Genomic DNA, 23,297 nt, shown 5'->3' with positions numbered 1-23,297 from the left:
GGATTGTGAATCTTACAGGTAAGTCACCTTATCTACCATCTCACTGTGATTTGAACACAACTCACAACTCATTTTCTTCTCTAGATGGTCTGTTAAGTTGCCTCTGGCCTTCATGACATTCTGTGGTCTGCTGTGATATATCTGAAATATATCTGATACATCCTGCACAGTAGATTTTAGGGATTGCATGATTTTTATTTTTTCTTTCTGAGGCAGACAGGTGAGAGTCTAATGGAGAAGGGAAGGGAGTTCCACAGGAATGGTGCATCTCTAGACAAGTCTTGAAGGTGAGCATCAAGAGGTGGGAGTACGAGTGTTGAGTAGAGATTTGTATGGGAGTATCAGAATTTTAAATTGAGCCCTATATCTTACTGGAAGCAAATGTAGATGTAGGGACTGATCGAGGGGGGAGACGTGGAAGGTGCGGGTGGAAGGAAGATGAGCTTTGTCGCCTTAGTCATTACAGACTGTAATGGGGCACGTTGGGAACATGTAAGACCACTGAGATTGCAGTAGTCAAAAGTACAAAACTCTCTCAAAGAGTTTGGAGACAAATGGTAGTAGTAAGATAGGGCGGTGGCTGGATGGGTTCAGCTTTTTTCAGAATTGGGGTTACGGTTGCATATTTGAAAGGTGAAGGAAATAGGCCAGAAGAGAGAGAGAGAGAAATGAAATATTTTAGTGAGAGACAGAGCAAGAAAAGGAGACAGAGTGGGAATGAGATACGAGGAATAGTATCGAGGGAACAGGTGGTGGGGTGGGAGGAACAGAGCAGAGTGGCAATACTTCCCCCAACAGTGGGTTTAGGAGAAGTATTGGTGGGGAAAGATGAGAGATGAGAGATCTCTTTCCAGATTGAAGAAATCTTCTCAGTAAAGTGAGTTGTGAAGTTTGTGGAGGTCAAGTTGGTAGGAGAAGGAGGAGCAACAAGGTGCAGAAGAGAGTTAAAAGGGTAATAGAGGCATTTTCTGAGGGTATTGAAGTAGTTTTCTTTTGCAGAGGAAACAGTTCTGCTGTATTAGAGTAGCATACATTTTTAGTGACGGAAGTCCGACACAGAATGAGACTTTCTCCAACAACGTTCAGCAGATCTGGATCATTTTTGGAGGTACCGGGTCAACTTGGTGTGCCAAGGTTGTAATTGGGACGCTTGCTACATTTAAATGTAGGAAGAGCCATGATATCTAGTTGTAGGGGAGGTAGCAGAGTTATGGCATGTAAGGTTTCAGATAGGTAAAAAGAGTTTGGAGATTGGTGGAGGATTGCTGTAGGTCAAGACAGTGGAGTGTCTGTGAGACTGATGTGCCAAGGGTAGTATAATTTGGGTATGGGGTAAGGTCAGCAGATGGTGGTCAGATAGAGAAACCAGAACATTGGAGAAATTCAAAGTGGTATAGAGATTGGTGAAGATGAGATCAAGAGTGTTTCCCAATGTATGAGTTGCTGAATCAGACCATTGAGTGAGGCCAAAAGAGAAAGTGACAGAGAGCAGACGAAAGGCATTAGGGCAGTTGGGGTTGTTGATTGGGATGTTAAAGTAGAAGGTAAGGAGTTCTAGAATACAGGAAGTGGTGTAGCCAGGAAATTCAATGAATAGTTTAGGATTACCGGGGAGGCGAGGGTTTAAATAGGTGGAAAGTGTGAAACTCAAATTAAGTAAAAAGGATAAGGCATGGACAGGAAACATTGGTTGAGTGAACACTGGGGGAAAGAAGGATGCCTATATTGCCTCCGATTCAGTTGTTGAGTCTGGGAGAATTGTAGCCTGCTGAAACAAATCTCAAATCAACTTGCTTTGACAAACTATGGCATCTTGCTTTGAACAACCATAGCTGTGTACATGTGTGCCCAATTTAGCATTGCTCTATCAGTCGGTTTCAGAGAAGAAGTTTTTTTTAAAGAATTTTGAGTAATTCAATATGTCCAAATAAAAAACATATATTAAAGTAGTCATTTAATGTGATGAAATATAGGTCAATAAATACATAACCAGCTGTAAAAAGGGGTGTGCTCTTTTAAATAAAGTGATACTTATCAGTGGTATTTCCAAGTAACGCTGATTAAATAAAATTACACTCAGGGGCGTACCTAGAGCATATGGCACCCGGGGCGGGTCCTAGTTTTGGCATCCCCCCTTCCCCCTGCACTTTAAAATGTACAAAACACCCACAATTTTTTTAATGTATGTAGCATTGAGCAGTGCTTGCATGTTTCAATGTAAGCATGCTTTTGTATGGAGTAAGTGTGAGTGAATGAATGGGTGTGTTTGTATGTAGTGTTGGCATTTTAATGCAGGCATGCTTTTGTGTGTAGTGTTGGCGAGATGCAGTGGTGTGGTTATATATAATGGTGATGTTTTAATACAGAGGTGTGTTTGTATGTAGTGTTTACACTGGAATGCAGGGATGTGTTTGTGTGTAGTGTTGGCAAGATGCTGAGATGTTGGATTGCCATATTTAAGGAAACCAAATAAGGGAGCTATCTGCTAAACAGCACCCTAATTTGGTATCTTTACATATGGAATCTCACATAAGGGCACCAATTTAGGGAATTCTCTACTAAACAGCTAAAAGATCAAAATTTAAAAAGCCTTTTTCTTAATTTTAATCTTTAGGTTGTTTAGTAGATAACTCCCTAATTTGGTGTCCTTAAATATGTCAATCCCACATAAGGATAACAAATAAGTGAGTTATCTACTAAACAACCTAACAACCTGGTGACAGGGGGGGTGACTGGTGACGGGGTGACAGGGTGACTGAGGGAGGGGGTGACTGGTGACAGGGTGACTGGAGAGGGGGTGACTGGGTGACTGAGGGGGTGACAGGGTGACTGAGTGGCTAAGGGGGATGACAGAGTGACTGGGGGGGTGACTGGTGACAGAGTGACTGAGGGGGGGTGACAGGGTGACTGAGGGGGGTGACAGGGTGACTGGGGAGGTGACTGGTGACAGGGTGACTGAGGGGGGGTGACTGGGGGGTGACTGGTGACAGGGTGACTGGGGGGTGACTGGTGACAGGGTGAGGGGGGGTGACAGGGTGACTGAGTGGCTAAGGGGGGATGACAGAGCGACTGGGGGGTGACTGGTGACAGGGTGACTGAGGGGGGTGACAGGGTGACTGGGGAGGTGACTGGTGACAGAGGGGGGGGTGACAGGGTGACTGAGGGGGGTGACAGGGTGACTGGGGAGGTGACTGGTGACAGGGTGACTGAGGGGGGGTGACAGGGTGACTGAGGGGGGGGTGACAGGGTGACTGAGGGGGGGTGACAGGGTGACTGGTGACAGGGGGGGTGACAGGGTGAGGGGGGGTGACTGAGTGGCTAAGGGGGGTGACAGGGTGACTGAGGGGGGTGACTGGTGACAGGGTGACTAAGGGGGGTGACAGGGTGACTGAGGGGGGGTGACAGGGTGACTGGGTGACTGAGGGGGATGAAAGGGTGACTGGTGACAGGGTGACTGGGGGGTGACAGGGTGACTGGGGGGTGACTGATGACAGGGTGACTGAGGGAGGGGGTGACAGGGTGATTGAGGGGTGACAGGGTGACTGAGGTGGGTGACTGATGACAGGGTGACTGAGGGAGGGGGTGACAGGGTGATTGAGGGGTGACAGGGTGACTGATGACAGGGTGACTGAGGGAGGGGGTGACAGGGTGACTGAGGGAGGGGGTGACAGGGTGATTGAGGGAGGGTGACAGGGTGACTGAGGGAGGGTGTGACAGGGTGAGGGGTGACTGGTGACAGGGTGACTGAGTGGGGGGGTGTCAGGGTGACTGAGGGAGGGGGTGAGAGGGTGACTGAGGGGGGATGACAGGGTGAATGAGGGAGGGGGTGAGGGTGAATTTACAATTATATTAACTTACCATGATTCAGGGGCTGTCTCTCTCCATCCCAGCCCAGGCAGTGCAGCAGGTGCAGGCAGAGTGGCCGCAGGGGAGAAACCTTGCAGAATACACGCTCTGCGCCCCCTGCTGGCACACTCCATAACAGCATCCCTGGTGCTCAGTGATGACTCAGAACACAGGCTGGGAATCCCCTCCCTGTGCTCTGACTCACTCACTGAGCGCCTGAGCTGCGAGGGAGAGGACGACCAGCAGGAGGTACAGAGTGTGGCACCCCCCTACTGGATGGCACCCGGGGCGGACCGCCCCCCCCCCGCCCCCCCTTAGTACGCCACTGATTACACTACATAGGACAAATCACACATAATATATATGAATGCAATCCCACAAAACACTGAATATTTGTGTGAAATCTTTGATTAAAAAAAAATAAAAAAAGTATTTAAGGCTCTATGGATGTACTTCAGATTCACCAAGTAACACTATGTTAATTCAATGACACTATATTATTGAAAATATTATTTGTCCTTTTGAGTGGTCATTTATTAAATGTTATGTTTTAATTTGAACCACATTGTGTTTAGATATCCATTGAAAATAACATTTATGTTAACTGTAATGCACAAAAGTGATATGCCCACAATAAAAAGCTTCATATGATAGGCGGAGCCGACAGCCGAGCAGACAGGTTGCATTCACTAAGAGCTCCGTGCATTTTCAGCACAAATTCCCGAAAAAAGCGATAAAACTTACCCCCCAACTTGCAAAACAAAGCTGAACTCACCTGGCAAGCTCGCCAATCATGGGCAGAAAAAACAAAAAACTAAAACCAGATCAGATCCGACCTGGCACAAGCATTGGGGACCTATGGAGGCGAGCACATGGCGCCCTTGAGCCCAACATGGCCGCCTATATTGATGACAACGAGGACTCCGATGAACAACTCTCGGACCCCGAAGAGACATACTTACCCACAGCGTTGATACCACCGCAGCCGGACTCAGCCCCGGTAATGAAGGCGGTCATGCAGGAACTGCTAGCGGACCTCTGCCGGCACATCCAGACTGATGTGGCGGACATACGGAAAGATATCCAGGGCCTGACAGGCCGCATGGGAAGCCTGGAGCAAGACGCCCGCAACCATACACGGCAAATATCCGTGATACAACAGGAGCTACAATCGATGCAACAACAGCGCCTAACTATGGAGCAAAAGATGGCGGCAATGGAGGACTCGTACCGTGCCCAAAACATCAAGATAAGAGGCATAACAGATACGGTCCTGGACACTGAGCTACCACACTTTCTGAGACGCCTGATGAGCAACATACTCCCGCTGAAGCAGGCTAAGGGAGTGTCCCTCGATGGTATGTTCAGACTCCCCAAACCAACAACGGCCCCAGCGGCAGCACCTCGAGACCTAATTGTAAGATTTCAGAAGCGTCAGGATAAAGAAGCATTGACCGCCACCAGGGGAAACGCACCGTATGCTTTTGAGGGCATGGCCCTAACATTTTATACGGACTTATCCAGGGGAACTATGGCCTGGCGCACAGCCCTCCGGCCCTTTACCTCCCTGCTCCGAACACGCAATATCAAGTACCAATGGCGCTCGTCTCACAAGCTCCAAGTATTCCATGGAGACACTACATACTTAATAGCAGACCTACCAACCCTAGGCCTACCACAGGACTCCATGCAGCAACCCTGCTCAACCCTAAAGCCCCATAAGTGTAACCCAGCTACCTCAGAGACATTTGTCCCGAGAGGGCACAACCACGCTGCGCAGAAGACGGCCCCCACCTGAACAACCCTGGAGATCATGTGGGGCCCCGCCAACCACTCTAACCGCAGCCTCGGTGTTGTCAGAGGACTGCAAATGAAAATGTTTTACGGTTGAAAATGTTTTACAGTTGAAAATGTCTTATGGTTGAATTTTCCGGTTAGACCTACTCCACAGAGGTACTCACACAACATACGAGACACCCCTGCCACTATACAGCAATTAGCCACACATAGCCCCCCGGCATCCACAAACTCCCGCGACACCAGGGCAGCAGACTCGTCCACACCTCCCTCACCTACCGACACTGACTCCCGCTGCCATACCCGGAGATAGAGGCTTGGGGGCACACAATGCGCACACATAGGGAGCCACGGGCCCCAATCTAGATATGCCCTCTCTTAAGTAAGTTTAGCACAGTCTGCACCATGCGGTAGCAGACCACCAGAGTATAAAACAACGACCAGTCGACCCTACCCACAAGAGTAACACACTCAGGACCCCTTATATGTGATGTCCACACATCAGCACACCCTTGCCCGCAACCTACGGGCATCAGCAATCGCACCCCCCCAGGAGCACCTAACATCATGCCGTCCAAGAGGTCGCAAGGGATCTAAGAGCCCACTAGCCTCCCGCATAAGCCACAACGCAGGCATGCACTTAGTGAGACCAAGCAAGTTGCTACATACATTAGACGGTACCGATACTTGTTAAACGCTGCTGCACGTCAGTGATTCGCCTATTTAGTCACCACTTAATGTTTAGCCCTCACGGTAAAACGCACCCAAAAGAACATGTCCAAACTTACTTAACAACTGATACGCCTAATTACTTAACAACTTCCTGTTTAGCCATCACGGTAGAACGAACCCAACAGAACGTGTCAAAATGTAGTACCTCCTGGAGTTAACTTAAAGAGCTTGAATTGAGCTAGCTACTCTTTATCTACAAACACAAAAGCACAAGGTTATAGATGCCATATTTGTATTACCAGGTGCATTTAATCTCCTCACACCAGCTGCTATGGCAGTATAGATTTGCATGTCCACTACAGGCACGAAACATAAAGAAGTCTCTCAAAAGTTAAGCAGACATGACTAAGAAATAATATCTTGTATACTACTACTTACTCCGCTATCCAGATGATCAGCCATACTTTGACGGTTACCCGATAATGCTCTCTTAAAAACTTAAAATATGCTATACTCTTATGCCACGTTATGTTTCCATTAATTGTTACATCACTGCTTGTTACTGCTGTTGTGGCTGAACAAGCCAATTGTTATACCATGCACAACAAAAATAAAGAATTAAAAAAAAAAAAAAAAAAAAAAAAAGCTTAATATAATAGTCAATAATAAGAATAGACAGTAATGACATAACTAATATAGGCCTTTAAAGTATTTTTTTGAAAACACTTTTAAAATGTTTTTTTTTTTTTTTCAATCTTAACCCCTTAAGGACCAAGCTTCTGGAATAAAAAGAAATCATGACATGTCACACATGTCATGTGTCCGTAAGGGGTTAAAATATAGCATATGTATAAAATATTAATACCAAATATCAAAATATTAAAATAGTTTTCAAAATATTAAATAATTGTAAAAGTTAATAAAGTATTAAATTATTTTCTGCATTTATATAGCACCAACATATTCCATAGCGCTTTACAATAATATACGAGGGGGAGATTTAACAATAAATGAGACAATTACAAAAACTTACAGAAACAATAGGTTGAAGAGGACCCTGCTCAAAGGACCTTACAGCCTAGAGGAGGTGGGGTATAAAACACAATAGGATAGGAGAAGAGCAGTCAAACCAGGTGGGAGTGAATCAGAGCTGGAGGAGAGGGACACAAGGGACAGGTATGTGAGGTAGAGGTTACTCTGGGAGGCCATAAGCTTTCCTGAAGAGATGGATTTTAAGGCACTTCTTAAATAATTGAAGACTAGGGGAGAGTCTCATTGTGGTAGGCAGACTATTCCAAAGGAAAGGAGCTGCCTGCGAGAAGCCCTGCAAGCGCGAGTTGGCCGTACGGGTGCAAGCAGCGGACAGGAGAAGGTCATGGGCAGAGTGGAGAGACCGAGAAGTGGCATACCTATGAATCTGTGAAGAGATATAAGAGGGGCTTGAATTGTTCAATGCTTTATAGGTATGGGTTAGTACTTTGAATTGACTCCTATAGGATACAGGAGGCCAATGTAAGGACTGACAGAGGGGTGAGGTGTAAGAGGACCCACTGAAGAGGAAAATCAGTCTGGCGGCAGCAGTCATTACAGACTGTAGTGGGTCAATATGGCTTTTGGGAAGACCAAATAGGAGAGGGTTACAATAATCCATGTGAGAAATTATTAGAGCATGGACAAGCTCCTTAGTAGAATCTTGGGTAAGAAAGGGGCGGACGCAGGCTATGGTTTTAAGATGGAATCTACAGGATTTGGTAACATACTGGATGTGAGGCTTAAAGGTGAGGCCAGAATAAAGTATGAAGCCGACACAACAGTCTTGCAAGGATGGACTGATGTGGACACCACTAACTTAATCCCTTAACCCCTTAAGGACACAGGACATGTCATGATTCCCTTTTATTCCAGAAGTTTGGTCCTTAAGGGGTTAAAGGGAGAGCGAAAGAGGAGGATCAGTATTAGAAGGAGGAATGGCAAAACGGGCAGTATGAAGAGAAAATAAAGGGGATAAAGGACAGAGCCTTGGGAGACTCCAAATTAGACAGGACGTCACTAAGAGAAAAACCACGAGAGGACAGAGTCACAGAGACCGAGTGATTGAAGAGTTTGAAGTAGGAGAGCATGATCAATGGTGTCAAAGGCAGCAGAGCGGTCAAGAAGAATTAGTATGAAGTAGTGGCCTTTGGATTTAGCTGCGATTAGGTCGTTGGTAACTTTTTTTTGTGACAATTTTTATTGGTTCTAGCAGACAAGTACTCAGTACAGCAGTTTGATTAGTGCCATTATCACATAATGTATACATTCCAGTTACATTGTGGCATAGTCATGTGTCGTTTCAAATACCATGTGTGTGCACATTTCCCTATTGCATTAACCAATTTGTATTTTCACGAAGTGTAAGAGAGAAGAACCAAAGAGGAGAAACAAGAGAAGTGAGATGAGAGGGGTTTAGGCATGAGGAGGGGGAAGAGACTAAGAAGGGAACAGAACAAGGGGAGTATAGATGGGGTAAGGGGGGGGGGGGGGAATGGGTGAGGAGGAGAATGTTCGCTTCAGAGGCCCACCCCGCCAGCACCGGAGTCCTCCCCACCCCCGTGATTCCTCAACCCACCAGTGTGGATATCGATTGCACCGATGTAAGTGTTCAATCTTTCTCTTTATTCTTTTTTTTTTTTATAATAAAATATGCATCGTCTCAATACCGTTGTCTAAATTGTTGATTTATGTTTATTCCAGAGTGAATTTGTCCCATGTTGCCTTCGTGGTTGCTAACACCGGTTTAGGTCTGAATTGGTGTTGGTGCATGGATTTGTATGTCCAGGTGAGTGCTATTTGGTCAATTAGTTGTGGGAGGTCAGGTGTTTTGGTAGATTTCCAGTGCCGTGCGATGATAAGATTCGCCGTGATAAGTTTATGATAAAGGACTGCTAGTTGTGTTTTGGTCAGTTTCTCAGGTAGAAAGAACAACAGGTATGTTTCTGGTGTGAACGGAATTGGGGTATGCAGCATTTTCAATAGGAGCTTTGCTATTTGGGACCAGAATGGCCGAATGCGGGAGCACGTCCATCATATGTGGAGCATTGACCCTATTTATTGGTCACATTGCCAGCAAGTGCTGGGGGAATTTGGCCATATCTTGTGTATCCTCTCCGGTACCAAATACCAGCAGTACAGAATCTTCCTTTGTATTTCTAAGTGTTGAGAGCAAGTGGTTAAGCCATTGTGAATCCTAAATGATCGTTTACACTGGGTTGGTGGATGGCTCGAACCCCACATCTCTGCTCCATGCCTCTTTGTATGATTCTTGTGGTGGTGGATGGCTGTGAAGTAGCATAGAGTAGCATTTAGACAGTAGTTTCTCGGGGGGCTTTATATGCCATGCATACTTTTTCAAACTCTGAGACCGTGCATATATCTGATGAGAGATCTAGCGGGCTGGTTATTGGCTAACAGAGATTTTAGTTGGAAGAAAACATGAGTCTAGAAGGTAGGTCATATAGGCTCCTTTAGGGTTGGGAACGCTTTGAGGCACCTGTCCTGGTATAAGTGGAAGATGTGTGTGATATCCCATGGTTTGTGGTTAAATGTAGGGATTTATAATGGCAATAGCTTGCAATGGGGTTGTCATTGGTGTTTTAGAGTAAACAGTCAGTGTTTTCCTTACTACATTCCATGCGTTTATAAGCAAACGAGTGGCCGGTAGATAGTCAGTCATGTCTGGCCTGTGTTTTTGGTCTGTCCAGAATATGGAGTGTGGAGCTGATATTTTCAGCCAATGCGTTTCAATCTCAGTCCATTGGGGACATGGGGAGGCCCTGTGTAGGGTAAGCATCGTACTTAGCAGCTGCCTTATGGTAGTGATGTAAATCCGGTAAGCCCTGTCCACCCTCCACCACTGGCTTTTGTAGAAGTTTAGTGGCTACCCTGATTTTTTTGTTTTGCCATATGAACTTCAGAAACAATTTCGTGATGGAATGTAAATAGTTGGTAGGTATGGTTATCTGAAGTCTCCTGAAGAGGTACAAGAGCTTGGGCAGCAGTGACATTTTAATTGCTGCTATGCGACCCAACCATGAGAGGAATTTTCCTTCCCATGATTTGAGCGTATCTTCTAATTCCTTGATTAGTTTAGTGTAGTTGGCTTGGAGTTTTTTTGTTTTGTTTTTTTTTGTGATTTTGATTCCTAGGTATGTGAGAGTCTGTTCGCCAATCCAGGGGGAATGCCTCTATCAGTCTCAGTGTCTCCCCACCCTCCACTCCCAACGTCAGCGCCTGTGTTTTCGTGATATTCAGTTTTTAATAGGAATGCAGGACGAAAGTGAAAATTGGTTTCATAAGATTGGGCATCAATGTCATTCGTGAATATGTTTAATTTATAATCCCGGTTCCCTAGGGGTATGCCATGTATGTTTGGGTCTGCCCTAATTTTCGATGCCAATGGCTCCAGCGCATAGAGCAGCGGAGAGAGTGGGCAGCCCTGGCGGGAGCCGTTAGTAATGCTGTTACAAATCGCTATTTGTAACTGGCCCTTTAAATGAGAAAGTGCCCTGCTTCCCTGGATTGTGGAGAAGCATGTTTGCCAGCCTCCTGCCTCATGACTATGGCCCCTGGAAGATTGTGCCCCTGAAAATGTATTAACTTTAATTGGGTGTGTATGGCCCTTTAAGAACCGTCTGGGGACATATTGTGACTTTGCTGAACAATGCCCCTTTAAGACTATGTCCCCAGACCGGTAAAATAACTTGCCCCTGGCTTTCTCCCACTTGGTTCAGTAAATAGGGCTTACTGAACCAAGTACCACACAGGCAGACCACCCAGAAGCTAAAGTGTGCAGGCAATTTACCTCCCAGGCTGTGAGGTTACTGCCGGTTAATTGCACGTGGCGGCGGCCATCTTGGTTTCCTCGAATGCGGTCAGCGGTGTATGCTAAAGATTCTATGGAACTGAAATCGGCTACACATTCTGCCGAACACCGCTGACCCTTACCTTCTCCCATACTGAACTTGCAGCTCCAGAGACTAAGTCCCGTTCGAAATGGGACTTAGTCGTTTTTTCGCATGAAATTGACCGACCGCACAGCCCAAATCTATGGAACTGTTTTGGGCAGGAAATTGTGCTTGCGGTCGGTCATAAAGGACTTCCAGCTAACTTTTGATCCACTGGAGGGATTTGGCTGATTTTTGGAAGTGTTTATGTTTGATGTATGCTGAGTCTGAATATGTAACTTTTATTGAAATTGAATGTATGGTTTTAAAGTTACAGTGTGTATGTGAAAACTGTATTTTTATTGTATGTAATAATTGGTTTAACTGTTTATCTGAGGGGAGGGAACCTGTGGGCTGTACTATGCATGTGATTGGTTAATTTCATCCTCCCCCTGGGAGTGTCCTGCGTGTACCTTATCCTAATAAAAAGCAGGCTGGGTGTTCCAGTCCTCAGACCTCTTCTGACCCTCAATACGTAGCCGTGTCTCGTTATTGGAGGGAACTGCTATATCTCACTGGGGACTGCTATGCGCTGCATATTCCCCTGAGCTCTTAATCACTTAGCTCTTGTAAGAGCTCGTTCCGGATACGCTCTCCTGGAGGAGAGGTCTTCCCCACACGGTCCTGGAGGACAGAAGCCGATCCAGGGTGGAAGGAAGACGGCGCGGCTCCAGTTAAGCTACGGCGGTTGTGGAGCCTGCGGTGGTTGTGGTGTCGTCTGCAGTGCTTGGAGTCCTCTGAGAGCGCTAGGAGCATCCATCAACGGAGGGTACTCAGTCGGAGTACACGGAGCTCCGTTACATTGGTGGCAGCGGTGGGATGGCGTCCTAGTGCGAGGAGAAGCAGCTCAGAGACACTGGTAACGTTTGGAGTTACAATTGAGGGCAACGCTAGCCATTGGGCAGCGCCCCTGGCTACAACAGGATGGCTTCCCTAGGGCGAGGAACAGCATCCTGGGAACACCCAGCAAAACTGGACTATTGGTATAGTCACGTACAGTTTGACGCTATGCTGAAGCGGCGGTTGGCTATCTACGGGCCCCTTCTAACCGAGGAAATGATACCAAGAATGAGGAGAGAACTGGCGGAGTATCTGCAGATGGAAGCAGAATATCGGGCAGTGCGGGCAAAGTATTCCGTCCCTGCGCCCCAACAACAGCGTGAGTTACAGGGGGCCGAAGGTGCCGTCCTTCCCCCCCAGCAGCCGTGTGTCCTACAGAGAGCAGAGACAGTTGGTCCCTCTCTACAGCAACAGGACCATGGTAAGGGAGTGGAGACAGGCGGTCTCCCTCTCCAGCGGCAGTGTGTACCCCAGGGGGCCGAAGGTGCCGTCCTTCCCCCCCAGCAGCAGTGTGTCCTACAGAGAGCAGAGACAGTTGGTCCCTCTCTACAGCAACAGGACCATGGTAAGGGAGTGGAGACAGGCGGTCTCCCTCTCCAGCGGCAGTGTGTACCCCAGGGGGCCGAAGGTGCCGTCCTTCCCCCCCAGCAGCAGTATGTCCTACAGAGAGCAGAGACAGTTGGTCCCTCTCTACAGCAACAGGACCAAGGTAAGGGAGCGGAGACAGGCGGTCTCCCTCTCCAGCGGCAGTGTGTACCCCAGGGGGCCGAAGGTGCCGTTCTTCCCCCCCAGCAGCAGTGTGTCCTACAGAGAGCAGAGACAGTTGGTCCCTCTCTACAGCAACAGGGCCATGGTAAGGGAGTGGAGACAGGCGGTCTCCCTCTCCAGCGGCAGCCTGTGTTTCCAGGAGAGGAGCACAGCACCCCCTCTCCCCAGCGGCAGCTTCCCCCAACAAGGGGAGACACCAATCCTCCAGACGGCGCAGATGGGACCGTGGTCTCTGTGCCTGACCTACAGGGATGCTGGACAGCCTTTCCAGATCCCCAACTACCCTCACCGGGACACCCAGAGGAGGGGGTAAGTACAAATTCCCCTCCCCAGCTAACTCCTAGCGTGGCACCAGGGTTAACGGAGGCGATGCTAACCCCTCCTGACGTCCATGTTCCCTTGACTACTGAGCCGGACTATGGTCTCAGTACCCCAGCGGAAGAGCTGGCAGCTGGACAGAGCGCAGTCGGCCTCTGCCCTACCTTTGTCCCTGGTCCAGAGCCTGATGTCCTGCAGGCTACCCCAGCGGAAGAGCTGGCAGCTGGACAGAGCGCAGTCGGCCTCTGCCCTACCTTTGTCCCTGATCCAGAGCCTGATGTCCTGCAGGCTACCCCAGCAGAAGAGCTGGCATCTGGGCAGAGTGCAGTTGGCCTCTGCCCTTCAAGTACCCTCGGCATGTGGCCTCATTACCACAGCAAAATACCCAGGTGCAGTAATTGTGTCTTGTGGGTGGGTCACCCTTGTACCTGTTTGTTGTGGGTGGGCTACTCTGGCATTTGGTTATTGTGGGTTGGTGGATCGACTAACGGAGGCACTGACCGACAGAAGGTCAGGTGCCTGGTTAGTCTTCCCCCCAAAGGGGAGATGTGTTACAAATCGCTATTTGTAACTGGCCCTTTAAATGAGAAAGTGCCCTGCTTCCCTGGATTGTGGAGAAGCATGTTTGCCAGCCTCCTGCCTCATGACTATGGCCCCTGGAAGATTGTGCCCCTGAAAATGTATTAACTTTAATTGGGTGTGTATGGCCCTTTAAGAACCGTCTGGGGACATATTGTGACTTTGCTGAACAATGCCCCTTTAAGACTATGTCCCCAGACCGGTAAAATAACTTGCCCCTGGCTTTCTCCCACTTGGTTCAGTAAATAGGGCTTACTGAACCAAGTACCACACAGGCAGACCACCCAGAAGCTAAAGTGTGCAGGCAATTTACCTCCCAGGCTGTGAGGTTACTGCCGGTTAATTGCACGTGGCGGCGGCCATCTTGGTTTCCTCGAATGCGGTCAGCGGTGTATGCTAAAGATTCTATGGAACTGAAATCGGCTACACATTCTGCCGAACACCGCTGACCCTTACCTTCTCCCATACTGAACTTGCAGCTCCAGAGACTAAGTCCCGTTCGAAATGGTCGTTTTTTCGCATGAAATTGACCGACCGCACAGCCCAAATCTATGGAACTGTTTTGGGCAGGAAATTGTGCTTGCGGTCGGTCATAAAGGACTTCCAGCTAACTTTTGATCCACTGGAGGGATTTGGCTGATTTTTGGAAGTGTTTATGTTTGATGTATGCTGAGTCTGAATATGTAACTTTTATTGAAATTGAATGTATGGTTTTAAAGTTACAGTGTGTATGTGAAAACTGTATTTTTATTGTATGTAATAATTGGTTTAACTGTTTATCTGAGGGGAGGGAACCTGTGGGCTGTACTATGCATGTGATTGGTTAATTTCATCCTCCCCCTGGGAGTGTCCTGCGTGTACCTTATCCTAATAAAAAGCAGGCTGGGTGTTCCAGTCCTCAGACCTCTTCTGACCCTCAATACGTAGCCGTGTCTCGTTATTGGAGGGAACTGCTATATCTCACTGGGGACTGCTATGCGCTGCATATTCCCCTGAGCTCTTAATCACTTAGCTCTTGTAAGAGCTCGTTCCGGATACGCTCTCCTGGAGGAGAGGTCTTCCCCACACGGTCCTGGAGGACAGAAGCCGATCCAGGGTGGAAGGAAGACGGCGCGGCTCCAGTTAAGCTACGGCGGTTGTGGAGCCTGCGGTGGTTGTGGTGTCGTCTGCAGTGCTTGGAGTCCTCTGAGAGCGCTAGGAGCATCCATCAACGGAGGGTACTCAGTCGGAGTACACGGAGCTCCGTTACAAATGCTTATAGTGTTGAATAAGAATCCAGCATATAGAGCCTGTGCTGAAGGTTGACTATACAATGCCTCTACTGCAGCGGTGAATAGCTTAGGGAAGTAAAATTTTGTGAAGCACCTGTTCTAGGAATGTCTAGTTCAGCCAGTCGAAGGCCTTCTCCGCATCCAGGGACACGAAGAGGCCTCCAATTCCAAACTTCCGGGTGCTGTGCTTGAGGTCCAACACCTTGCGGGTGTTGTCCGACCCATGCCTGCCCCCCTACAAATCCCACTTGGTCATCATGTATTGGCTCCAGTAGAATAGTTTTCAATCGGTTAGCCTGAAGGTTTGAGAACAGCTCGGCGTCCGTGTTGAGCAGGGAAAGTTCTGACATGTCGGATGGCGGCTTCCCCGGTTTTGGGAGCGTAATAATGCAGGCTTGTAAGAGTTTGCTAGGCAATTTGTGGGTTATTATGGTGTGGCTAAAGAGGGTTGTTAATGAAAGGGATAGTGTCTGGGCATACATTTTATAATGAGAGTTTGCAAAGCCATTGGGCCCTGGGGTTTTCCCTGGTGGGAGTGACCTTATTGTGTCCTCAACTTCTCTTTGCGTGATAGGGGCCGAGAGAGTTGCCACGTCATCTGAAGTTAGGGGTGGCAGGTGAATGTCTTGGAGATACGCATCAATGTTCACAGTTGTTGGTAGAGAGACGTGGGTTGTCTTTGAGGTTATATAGTGACTCATAGTAAGTCACAAATGCATCGCTCATTGCTTTAGGTGCAATAGTCTTGTCTCCAGTGTTTGATTGGAGATATTCTATTTTTGACGTGGCCTTCCCGTCTCTGAGCCTTTGGGCGAGGATTTTGCTCGCCCTATTGCCCTGGGAATAGTGCGTGGCTTTCAGCCGTCGCATGGCCAGTCCTACCTTTTGGAGTGTAAATTCCTGTAATTTACCCTTATGCCTACTGTTTTAGCTCTAGTGTTGGTGCCATTTGGTTCTGCTTGTTTAGGTCATATCATTTTTTATACCACGTGGCATATTGGATGTGTGAGGTCTGTTTGAAGAAGTATTCACTTTTAATATGCTCACCTCGTATAACCAGTTTGTGTGCCAGCCATGTCGCCTCCGGGGAGGTTTCCTGCGATGTGTTCTTCCTTAATTAATAAGTAAGGGAGTCTTCTATGTGTTTGGAGAACGTTTGGTCGTGTTGTAAAGTTTTGCTTAATCGCCATGGGCTCCTATGTTGGCTGTCAAATTTGTCTTTCAATTACAAGATTATGGGGGCATGGATCGACAATGTTATAGCCGCAATAGTACTGGCCAGCACCTGAGTAAGGTGTTGCCCCTCAACAAGGAACCTGTCTATGCAGGTTCCTTGTTGGAGTGTAGGAGTGTTGGAGTGTAGGAGTTATGAACTTGCGAGAAATACGTGAAATCCCTTTTGTTTGGGTGGAGAACTCGCCATGTCTCATATAGGTTAAATTAGTCTAGTAGTTTTCTGTATATTTTGCATATCCGCGTATTGTATGGTTGTCTCTGTGCTGTCAGTCCCTTTGCTTAATCTAGTCTGGGGTCTAAGGTCTAGTATGTGGTTAAAGTCCCTGCCGGATTGGTCGACACCTTGGACAAAGTTTTGTGTAGAAATTGACATTGTTCTGAATTTGGTGCATATACATTTACGATAGTGTAAGTAACATCATTAATGGTACAGATCAGGATGATAAGGCAGCTTTCTTCATCTATATAGTGATCTAGTTCCGTGAATGCCACTCGGTTGCTTATAAATGTTTTGGATTTGGCCATAGCGTGGTATTGGTAAAGGAGGGGTTTGAGGCGGGGTGGTTGTGTCAGGTGGGTCTCTTGGAAACAGTCTACATCTGGTGAGGTTTTATGGAGGTCACGGTATAGGAGATGACGTTTAACTGGGGTGTTCAACCTCCTAACATTGTGACTAAGTATTTTCATAAAGCAATTCGAAGTGTGGTTCGCTGTTTGTGGCTCTAATAATTGTCATGTGGTTTTACGCAGCCGCGAGGCCTGCCGGTGGCAAACTTGGGTGACATAAGAATTGCATGAGATGTGTTGTGTGAATCCTGTATCTCCTGATTCGGGTCATGTCGTACTCTGTTGTGCATGACCCTCAACCAGCCCTGTAGGGCCGGGGGTGTGAGCCTCCTCATGGGCATTGGAACGGGCTGGGAGAGGAGGGAAAGAAAGATTAGTTATAAGTAAAAAAGAAAGGGAATCCGGTCAGGACTGCCATGCCCTGGTTGGGCCAAAAGTACCGAGAGCCGATGCTCTAGAGGCTCGCAACTGTTATCAGCTATAAATATAACAAACTAATAAATCGCGGGCAACTAGCCCAATATAGAAAGTGTAGTACTATTTAAACGGTTTTCCGAACCAAAAGGTTAATGCTGCGTGCATGTTACACTACCGGAGCTTCTGTATATCAAAAGAAAAGGGTTACAAACTAAACTGTCAGTGATAACTGTGTTCTCTACACAGAAAGTTATTGGCTACATATTTAGGTGCGCTTGGTGCGGGGACTCTGTATCAGATCAGTTATAGTAGTGACATATCATTCCACAACCTCATGTGGTGGCTTGCTGTGTCATAAATCCCTTGGTTCTTATATGCTTTATGGGCATAGTAGGGTCATCCCTACGCCTCCATCGGCTGCAAGTTGGGCCCCTAGTTCTGGGCTCACTTCCAAGGGTCTAGCCCCCCCCTTTCCCTTGCCCCACTCCCTACCTCCTTCCACTTTGGTCCCATTCACAACTCCCCAGGGTTGTCGTTGTTAACATGGTGACAATTGTCCGACCCCTAACGCCGCTTGGGCTTGAAATTTGGGCGGCGCAGAGTCGGCCAATCGCCAAGTTAATAACTTAATAACATAAAGTAGCATTTCTGAGAAAAACAACCCGATAAGTACATACAGAGAAAACGGTATGGTATTGATTTTTTATTTTTTTGTGTTCATTTTGTCTATCGTGTGCATTCGGGTCGAGTACCTGCTCTCCTCGCAGTGCACCAAGAAATCATAATTAAAGGCAGCTTAATCAATAAAACATATATAACGATAACTTGACAATGGGCATGGTTGAAGGCTGCAATCCCCCCTTGTTTTCTACTACTCACATCTGAGGATATTGCAGGTCAATGAGAGGAGAGTCTGCCCACCCCCATGATCCCTGTGTAAATGTAACCCCCTGCATGGGGTATCCCTTCATATTACCAGAACCTCAGCTTGTGTCCGTTCAGGAGCAGCAGCTTTAAGTCCTTCTAGATGCATCAGCATTGCTAACTATGGTATTCAGGGCTTCACCCTTTTCCACTCTGGTGATAGTCACAGGGGGTGGCGAGGCCTTCTCCGCCGACTTTCGGGTGTGCAGGCCACATGTTTTGATGGCCTTCATTCCTTCCTCAGGGCTGAGTGCGTGGTTGAATGTCCCGTTGCGCTGGATAATAAGGTGGACTGGGTGCCCCCATCTGTACAGGATCTTATGTTCCCTTTGTAGCGTTACCACGGAAAGGTCAGCAAAAATCTGTAGCGATGCACATTCAACGGCATGTCGGTGCATTGTCTTGCTGCTTTTGCAATCTCCTCCTTCACGTGAAAGTAGTGGGGATGGGTTAAGGTGTCTCATGCCGTCTCTGCTGGTAAGAATTTGGGTTTTGCCACGCAGTGCGCCCAGTCAATGAGCAACATCTCCGTCGCCATGTCCAGCGCTAAGCATTTGAAGTTGCCAGTAAAGATTTCAGGTATCTCCGCCAGCTTTACCATTTCTGCTATGCCGCGGACCCTCAGGTTCTGTCTGCATGAGCGGTCTTCCAGCGGTCTTCCAGCTTAGAGGCTTCAAGCTGTTTTTCCAGATTCTGGACATGCTCAGCCATATCGTTATGGGCCTCAGCATATGTGCCCATGCAGTATTCTATAAGCGAGATTGTTTCCCCCATTTTCTCCAAGTCCTTTCTCAGTGCATAAACAGTGTTTTTCAGGAGTTTGTCAGACATTTCCTCCAAAGCTTTGAGGATGTCCTGTGTTACTGGCATGACCCCTGGATCTGGGGATGTCTGCAGGGGTAATGTATCGTTCCCGCTGCCATCTTGCTCAGCCTCGTGCTGGCTGGAGGCTTTACCCTTGGCCGGTCTGGCCATAAAGAAGCCCGTTTTGTCCGCCTGATCAGGGTGTCTCTTTCCCTTCTGCTTGGCCATAACGTTGAGGTGGGTGGAAGTCTATTCCGGTCGGTTATGCTGTGTTAAATTGCTGTTTAGGCTAGTTTGCAGCGGAGCGCTAGTAAAGTGCGGCCATACGCTGCAGAGTTCAAGCCACGCCCCGGTCGTTAGTAATTTTGATTAGAGCAGACTCAGTAGAGTGGAGGGGGAGGAAACCAGATTGATGAGGGGCAAGGAGAGAATTGGAATTGAAGAAGTGAGACATAAGGGTAAAGACAAGTCTTTCCAGAAGCCTTGAGGAAAAAGGGAGCAGGGATGATAGTGAAAGGGGGATTTTTTTTCAGAATGGGTACAACAGTGGCATGTTTAAGGTCAGCAGGGACAATGCCAGAAGAGAGAGAGCAGTGGAAGAGGTGTCTTAAAAAAGGCACAAGACAAGGGAAGAGAGATCTGATGAGGTGAGATAGGACAGGATCAAGCTGGCAAGTGGTGGGGCGAGAGGAAAGGAGAACTGCAGCCAATTCTTGTTTAGTAGCTAGGGAGAAAGTCTGAAGGGTAGGAAAGGCATGATCTACGTGTGGTTGAGAAAGAGAGAGACAAGGTGGGGAGAATTGATTCCTTAGCTTAGTCTTATGTCTTATGGGTAAAGTAGCATGCAAAGCTATCGGCTGTAAGGTAAGTTTGGGTGGTGGCCACAGCAGGGCGAAGAAGAGAGTTAAAGGAATCGAAAAGATGCCTGGGATTGCGGGAGCATGAACTAATGACAGAGGAAAAGTATGACTGTTTGGCGAGGGCAGGGGCTGCGCTGTATGAACACAATATGAATCTATAATGGAGAAAGTCTGACTAAGTGCGAGACTTCCTCCGGGAGCATCTTTGCAGGTAGCGTGTTGATTTAGTGTGCCATTGTTGGGGGAGTGTCCTCCACGAGGTGCATGTTTTGAGCAGGGCTGCAGTGTTCAAGGCAGAAGTGAGGGTAGTGTTATATGTGGAGATGGCCAGTGAGGGGCAGGAGAGGGAAGGGATGGATAGGAGTTGTGAATCCATATCAGCTGACAGCTGCTGGAGGTCAAAAGAATTAAGGTTCCACCTGGGGGGGTAAGGCTGTTGGGTGAGGGGGTTCTCGAGACCAAATGATAAGAGGTGGTGATCAGAGAGAGGAAATGGAGTGTTGCAGATATTAGACACAGTACATGCATAAGAGAAAATTAGTTTGAGGGTATTGCTAGCTACATGGGTGGGAGAATTAGCTCACTGTGATATGCATGTGCAACTCTATAAAACTTTGTATAATGCAAAAACTTTACATGGTGATTGAAAAACATGAAAACCCCACACTTTACAGTAGCCTTGAACAAATTATTCAAAATAAATTATAAACATTATAGCTGGTAAAGCGTTTAAAAAAACAACTTCAGGAGGCCTGGTGTAGCATACTTATTTTGTTGTAAGTAACTTAGTTCTTTATTAAAACTGATTGGAAGTGATTTGAAAGTAATAAAAAAGGAAGTAGAGACTGCTGAGGTCAAGGGTGGGTTAATGGGAATATAGAAGTCCCCGAGGATTAGGGATGGAATATTAGAGGAGAGGAAGTAGGGTAGCCAGGCAGCAAAGTGGTAAATTTTAAATGATGAGAAAGAGAGGGAAGGGGGGTGGGTAATGGTTTGAAGGAGCAGTCAGGTGAGAGTAGAACCCTACACCACACCCTTTACATTCAGATTTTTTTGAGGTTGTGGGTAAGTTGAAGACCACCAAAGGATAAAGATGCAGGGGTAGAAGTGTCAGAGAGGGAGAGCCATGTTTCTGTTAAGGCTAGTAAGTCTAGGAAACGAGAGCGGAAAAGGTTGTGGACAGCAGCGGATTTTGTAATATTGCCAACAGAGCGTGCATTGTGTAATTTTCAATTCTTACTCTTTCTTTCACTCTTCTTCCTATTTTAGTGTTTTGTTTTCCTTTCTGTCTCTATCTCCCACATTCACTTGTTTCATGCATGCAACTTTCCATTTTCTCTCTTTCATGCACCCTGTTTAAAGCCCCAAATACCAGCTGGTATAACCACAGACCTTGTTCCCTCCTATTTAAGTTTGCTGTCCCCTTAAACATTTACAGATCTATTACAGCGTATTTCCACGTCTGCTTCAGCATCCCAATTTGAATTTAAATATGAGACAGTGAGGTGGAATCTGAGAGATCAAGAAGTGGGGTTGAATAAGTTGATTTAGGGTAGAGGAGGGCAAGGGCAGTGCCTCAATCAGAAGAGTTCTAAAGTTTTGCACTTGACTCAAGTCCCAGAGTTTAATTTAATTGTTTAATTGTTGACAATTTACCTTGCAAATGGAATGTATGAAATGCTGTACCTAGAATAAAAAATACAGAAAAAAACAAATTATACATTGAATCCATTATATTACTAATAGTAGTCATAGTAATTTAGACATTTTCCATATTAAATTAATAATAATGCCAGGGACATACACAATACTATTATTACAATAAATTAAAAATCCTTAGTCTGATTTCATGAAAACTAAGTATCTGTTTCAAATCAAAATATGTTTTTTATCCTACAGTGTAATGGCAATCTAGAGTCACAGTGGCCATTCAATCATGGAGTTGAAAAAGTAGATACATTATTGACAATAAACGGGCAAAGCTCTAAATTCTCGCCCACTAGCCATTGATCAAAATTTTGCTCTGGCAAATTCATACCCTGTTGAGTGTACCATATATTCCCCAAGCTTGCAGTGGTGAGTATATTTTAACCCTGTCTAATAGTGTAGAACTTGACATTTTGAGTTTTGATATGGGTATTACTTGTTTTCCAAAAATCTGGTGCCATATACTGCTGCAGAATTCAACAGAAGTATAATTGCCTTAAATAAGCACATACACATTTTTTTTATAGCTAGACATTATATTAGAACTGCAAAAACTATGTTTAAAATTTAATACTGATTGCATATTATGAACATGAGAATATGATTGAGTTTGAACTAATGAAATGTATACCTAAATGACTGAGCATAATTTAAAACTGTAAAAATTAAGTATGTTGTTATGTTGAAATACATTCTCTGAGGGCAGAGCCTGAACTCAGTCTTGACAGATGCTATTTTTAGCAGCTCTGGGGCTATCTCAATAAAACCAGAGGTATCAGCGAAACACTCACCCATTCATCTTCAGCACCGCAGGCAAGTCTCAAAAAAAAAAAAAATCAGTTTTCCTATATTGTATTGTTCGAAGGAATATGATCATAATGTAAATGGACACTCCAGGCATACTCTGGGTACCATCACAACTTCAATGCATCTGACAGATTTTATCATTATATTCATGCTGTGGTTTTCTTCACAATTACATCTCATTTGCTTATAAAACTTATGCAGTCCTCCTAGCATTCCATTCATTTCACAAAGTAACTTCCTTATTAGATGCATTCTAAGTATGTTTTCAGCTCAGCCAATGTGAGATTAGAATGTACTTAGCAGGTGATATCACACCCACCCCATAGCTAGTCACTGCCCTTTATTATTGGTCCCCTTCCCCTTTGGTTTTGAAACACTATACAAATACTAAGCGTTGAAAGTGTTGATAATATAAAGGCAGGAAAGTGATTGCCTGAGAAGGTGGAATTAAGTCAGCAGCTCAGGTCACACTGATCTTTTTGGCTCAGCTATACTGTGGTGGAATCTCGGTAAAAATAAATTTAGTAGGCCGAGATTACCACGTGGCATGTGTACGTGCATATGCTGACGTATCGATCAGTTGGTTGCACGAGGCAAGATACGATCAGTAGTGTACGGAGCATGTGCAAGAATACAGGATGTAGTATTCCCCTCCTCCATTGTGCTGGACAAGCCATGCGGTCAAGCAGGAAGTTAATTCTTACTTGTATTGATTGGTCAAGAGAATGTGCGGGTGGAGCTTAATATGGGAGGAGTTATGTGCCTATTTAAGGAGCCTGCACTATTGTCCGGGGCTCAGAACTTGTGGTATTTTGGTGACGCTAGTCCCTCTGAGTCCCGATCGGTGATCCAATAAAGAATCTCTTCCTTCCTGAAGAAACCTGTGTCCATCTCTCTGTGCT

The 23,297-nt window shown here is 46.4% G+C and overlaps 1 protein-coding gene across 1 annotated transcript in view; it reads right to left on the bottom strand.

The window, feature by feature from the left end:
- Positions 1 to 23,297, bottom strand: part of LOC134590896 (vesicle transport protein SFT2B-like) — a 147,545-nt gene that overhangs the window by 4,708 nt on the left and 119,540 nt on the right. Inside the window, exon 7 of the mRNA XM_063444434.1 lies at positions 21,538 to 21,567. Within this exon, the coding sequence (XP_063300504.1) occupies positions 21,538 to 21,567 (30 nt within the window). The remainder of the gene's footprint in view (positions 1 to 21,537; positions 21,568 to 23,297) is intronic.

The sequence above is a fragment of the Pelobates fuscus genome, chromosome 1, assembly GCF_036172605.1.
Source record: "Pelobates fuscus isolate aPelFus1 chromosome 1, aPelFus1.pri, whole genome shotgun sequence".
NCBI classification, from domain to species: domain Eukaryota; kingdom Metazoa; phylum Chordata; class Amphibia; order Anura; family Pelobatidae; genus Pelobates; species Pelobates fuscus.
The sequence above is the reverse complement of the archived record's forward strand: the minus strand, read 5'-3'. Positions and strand labels throughout refer to the sequence as shown.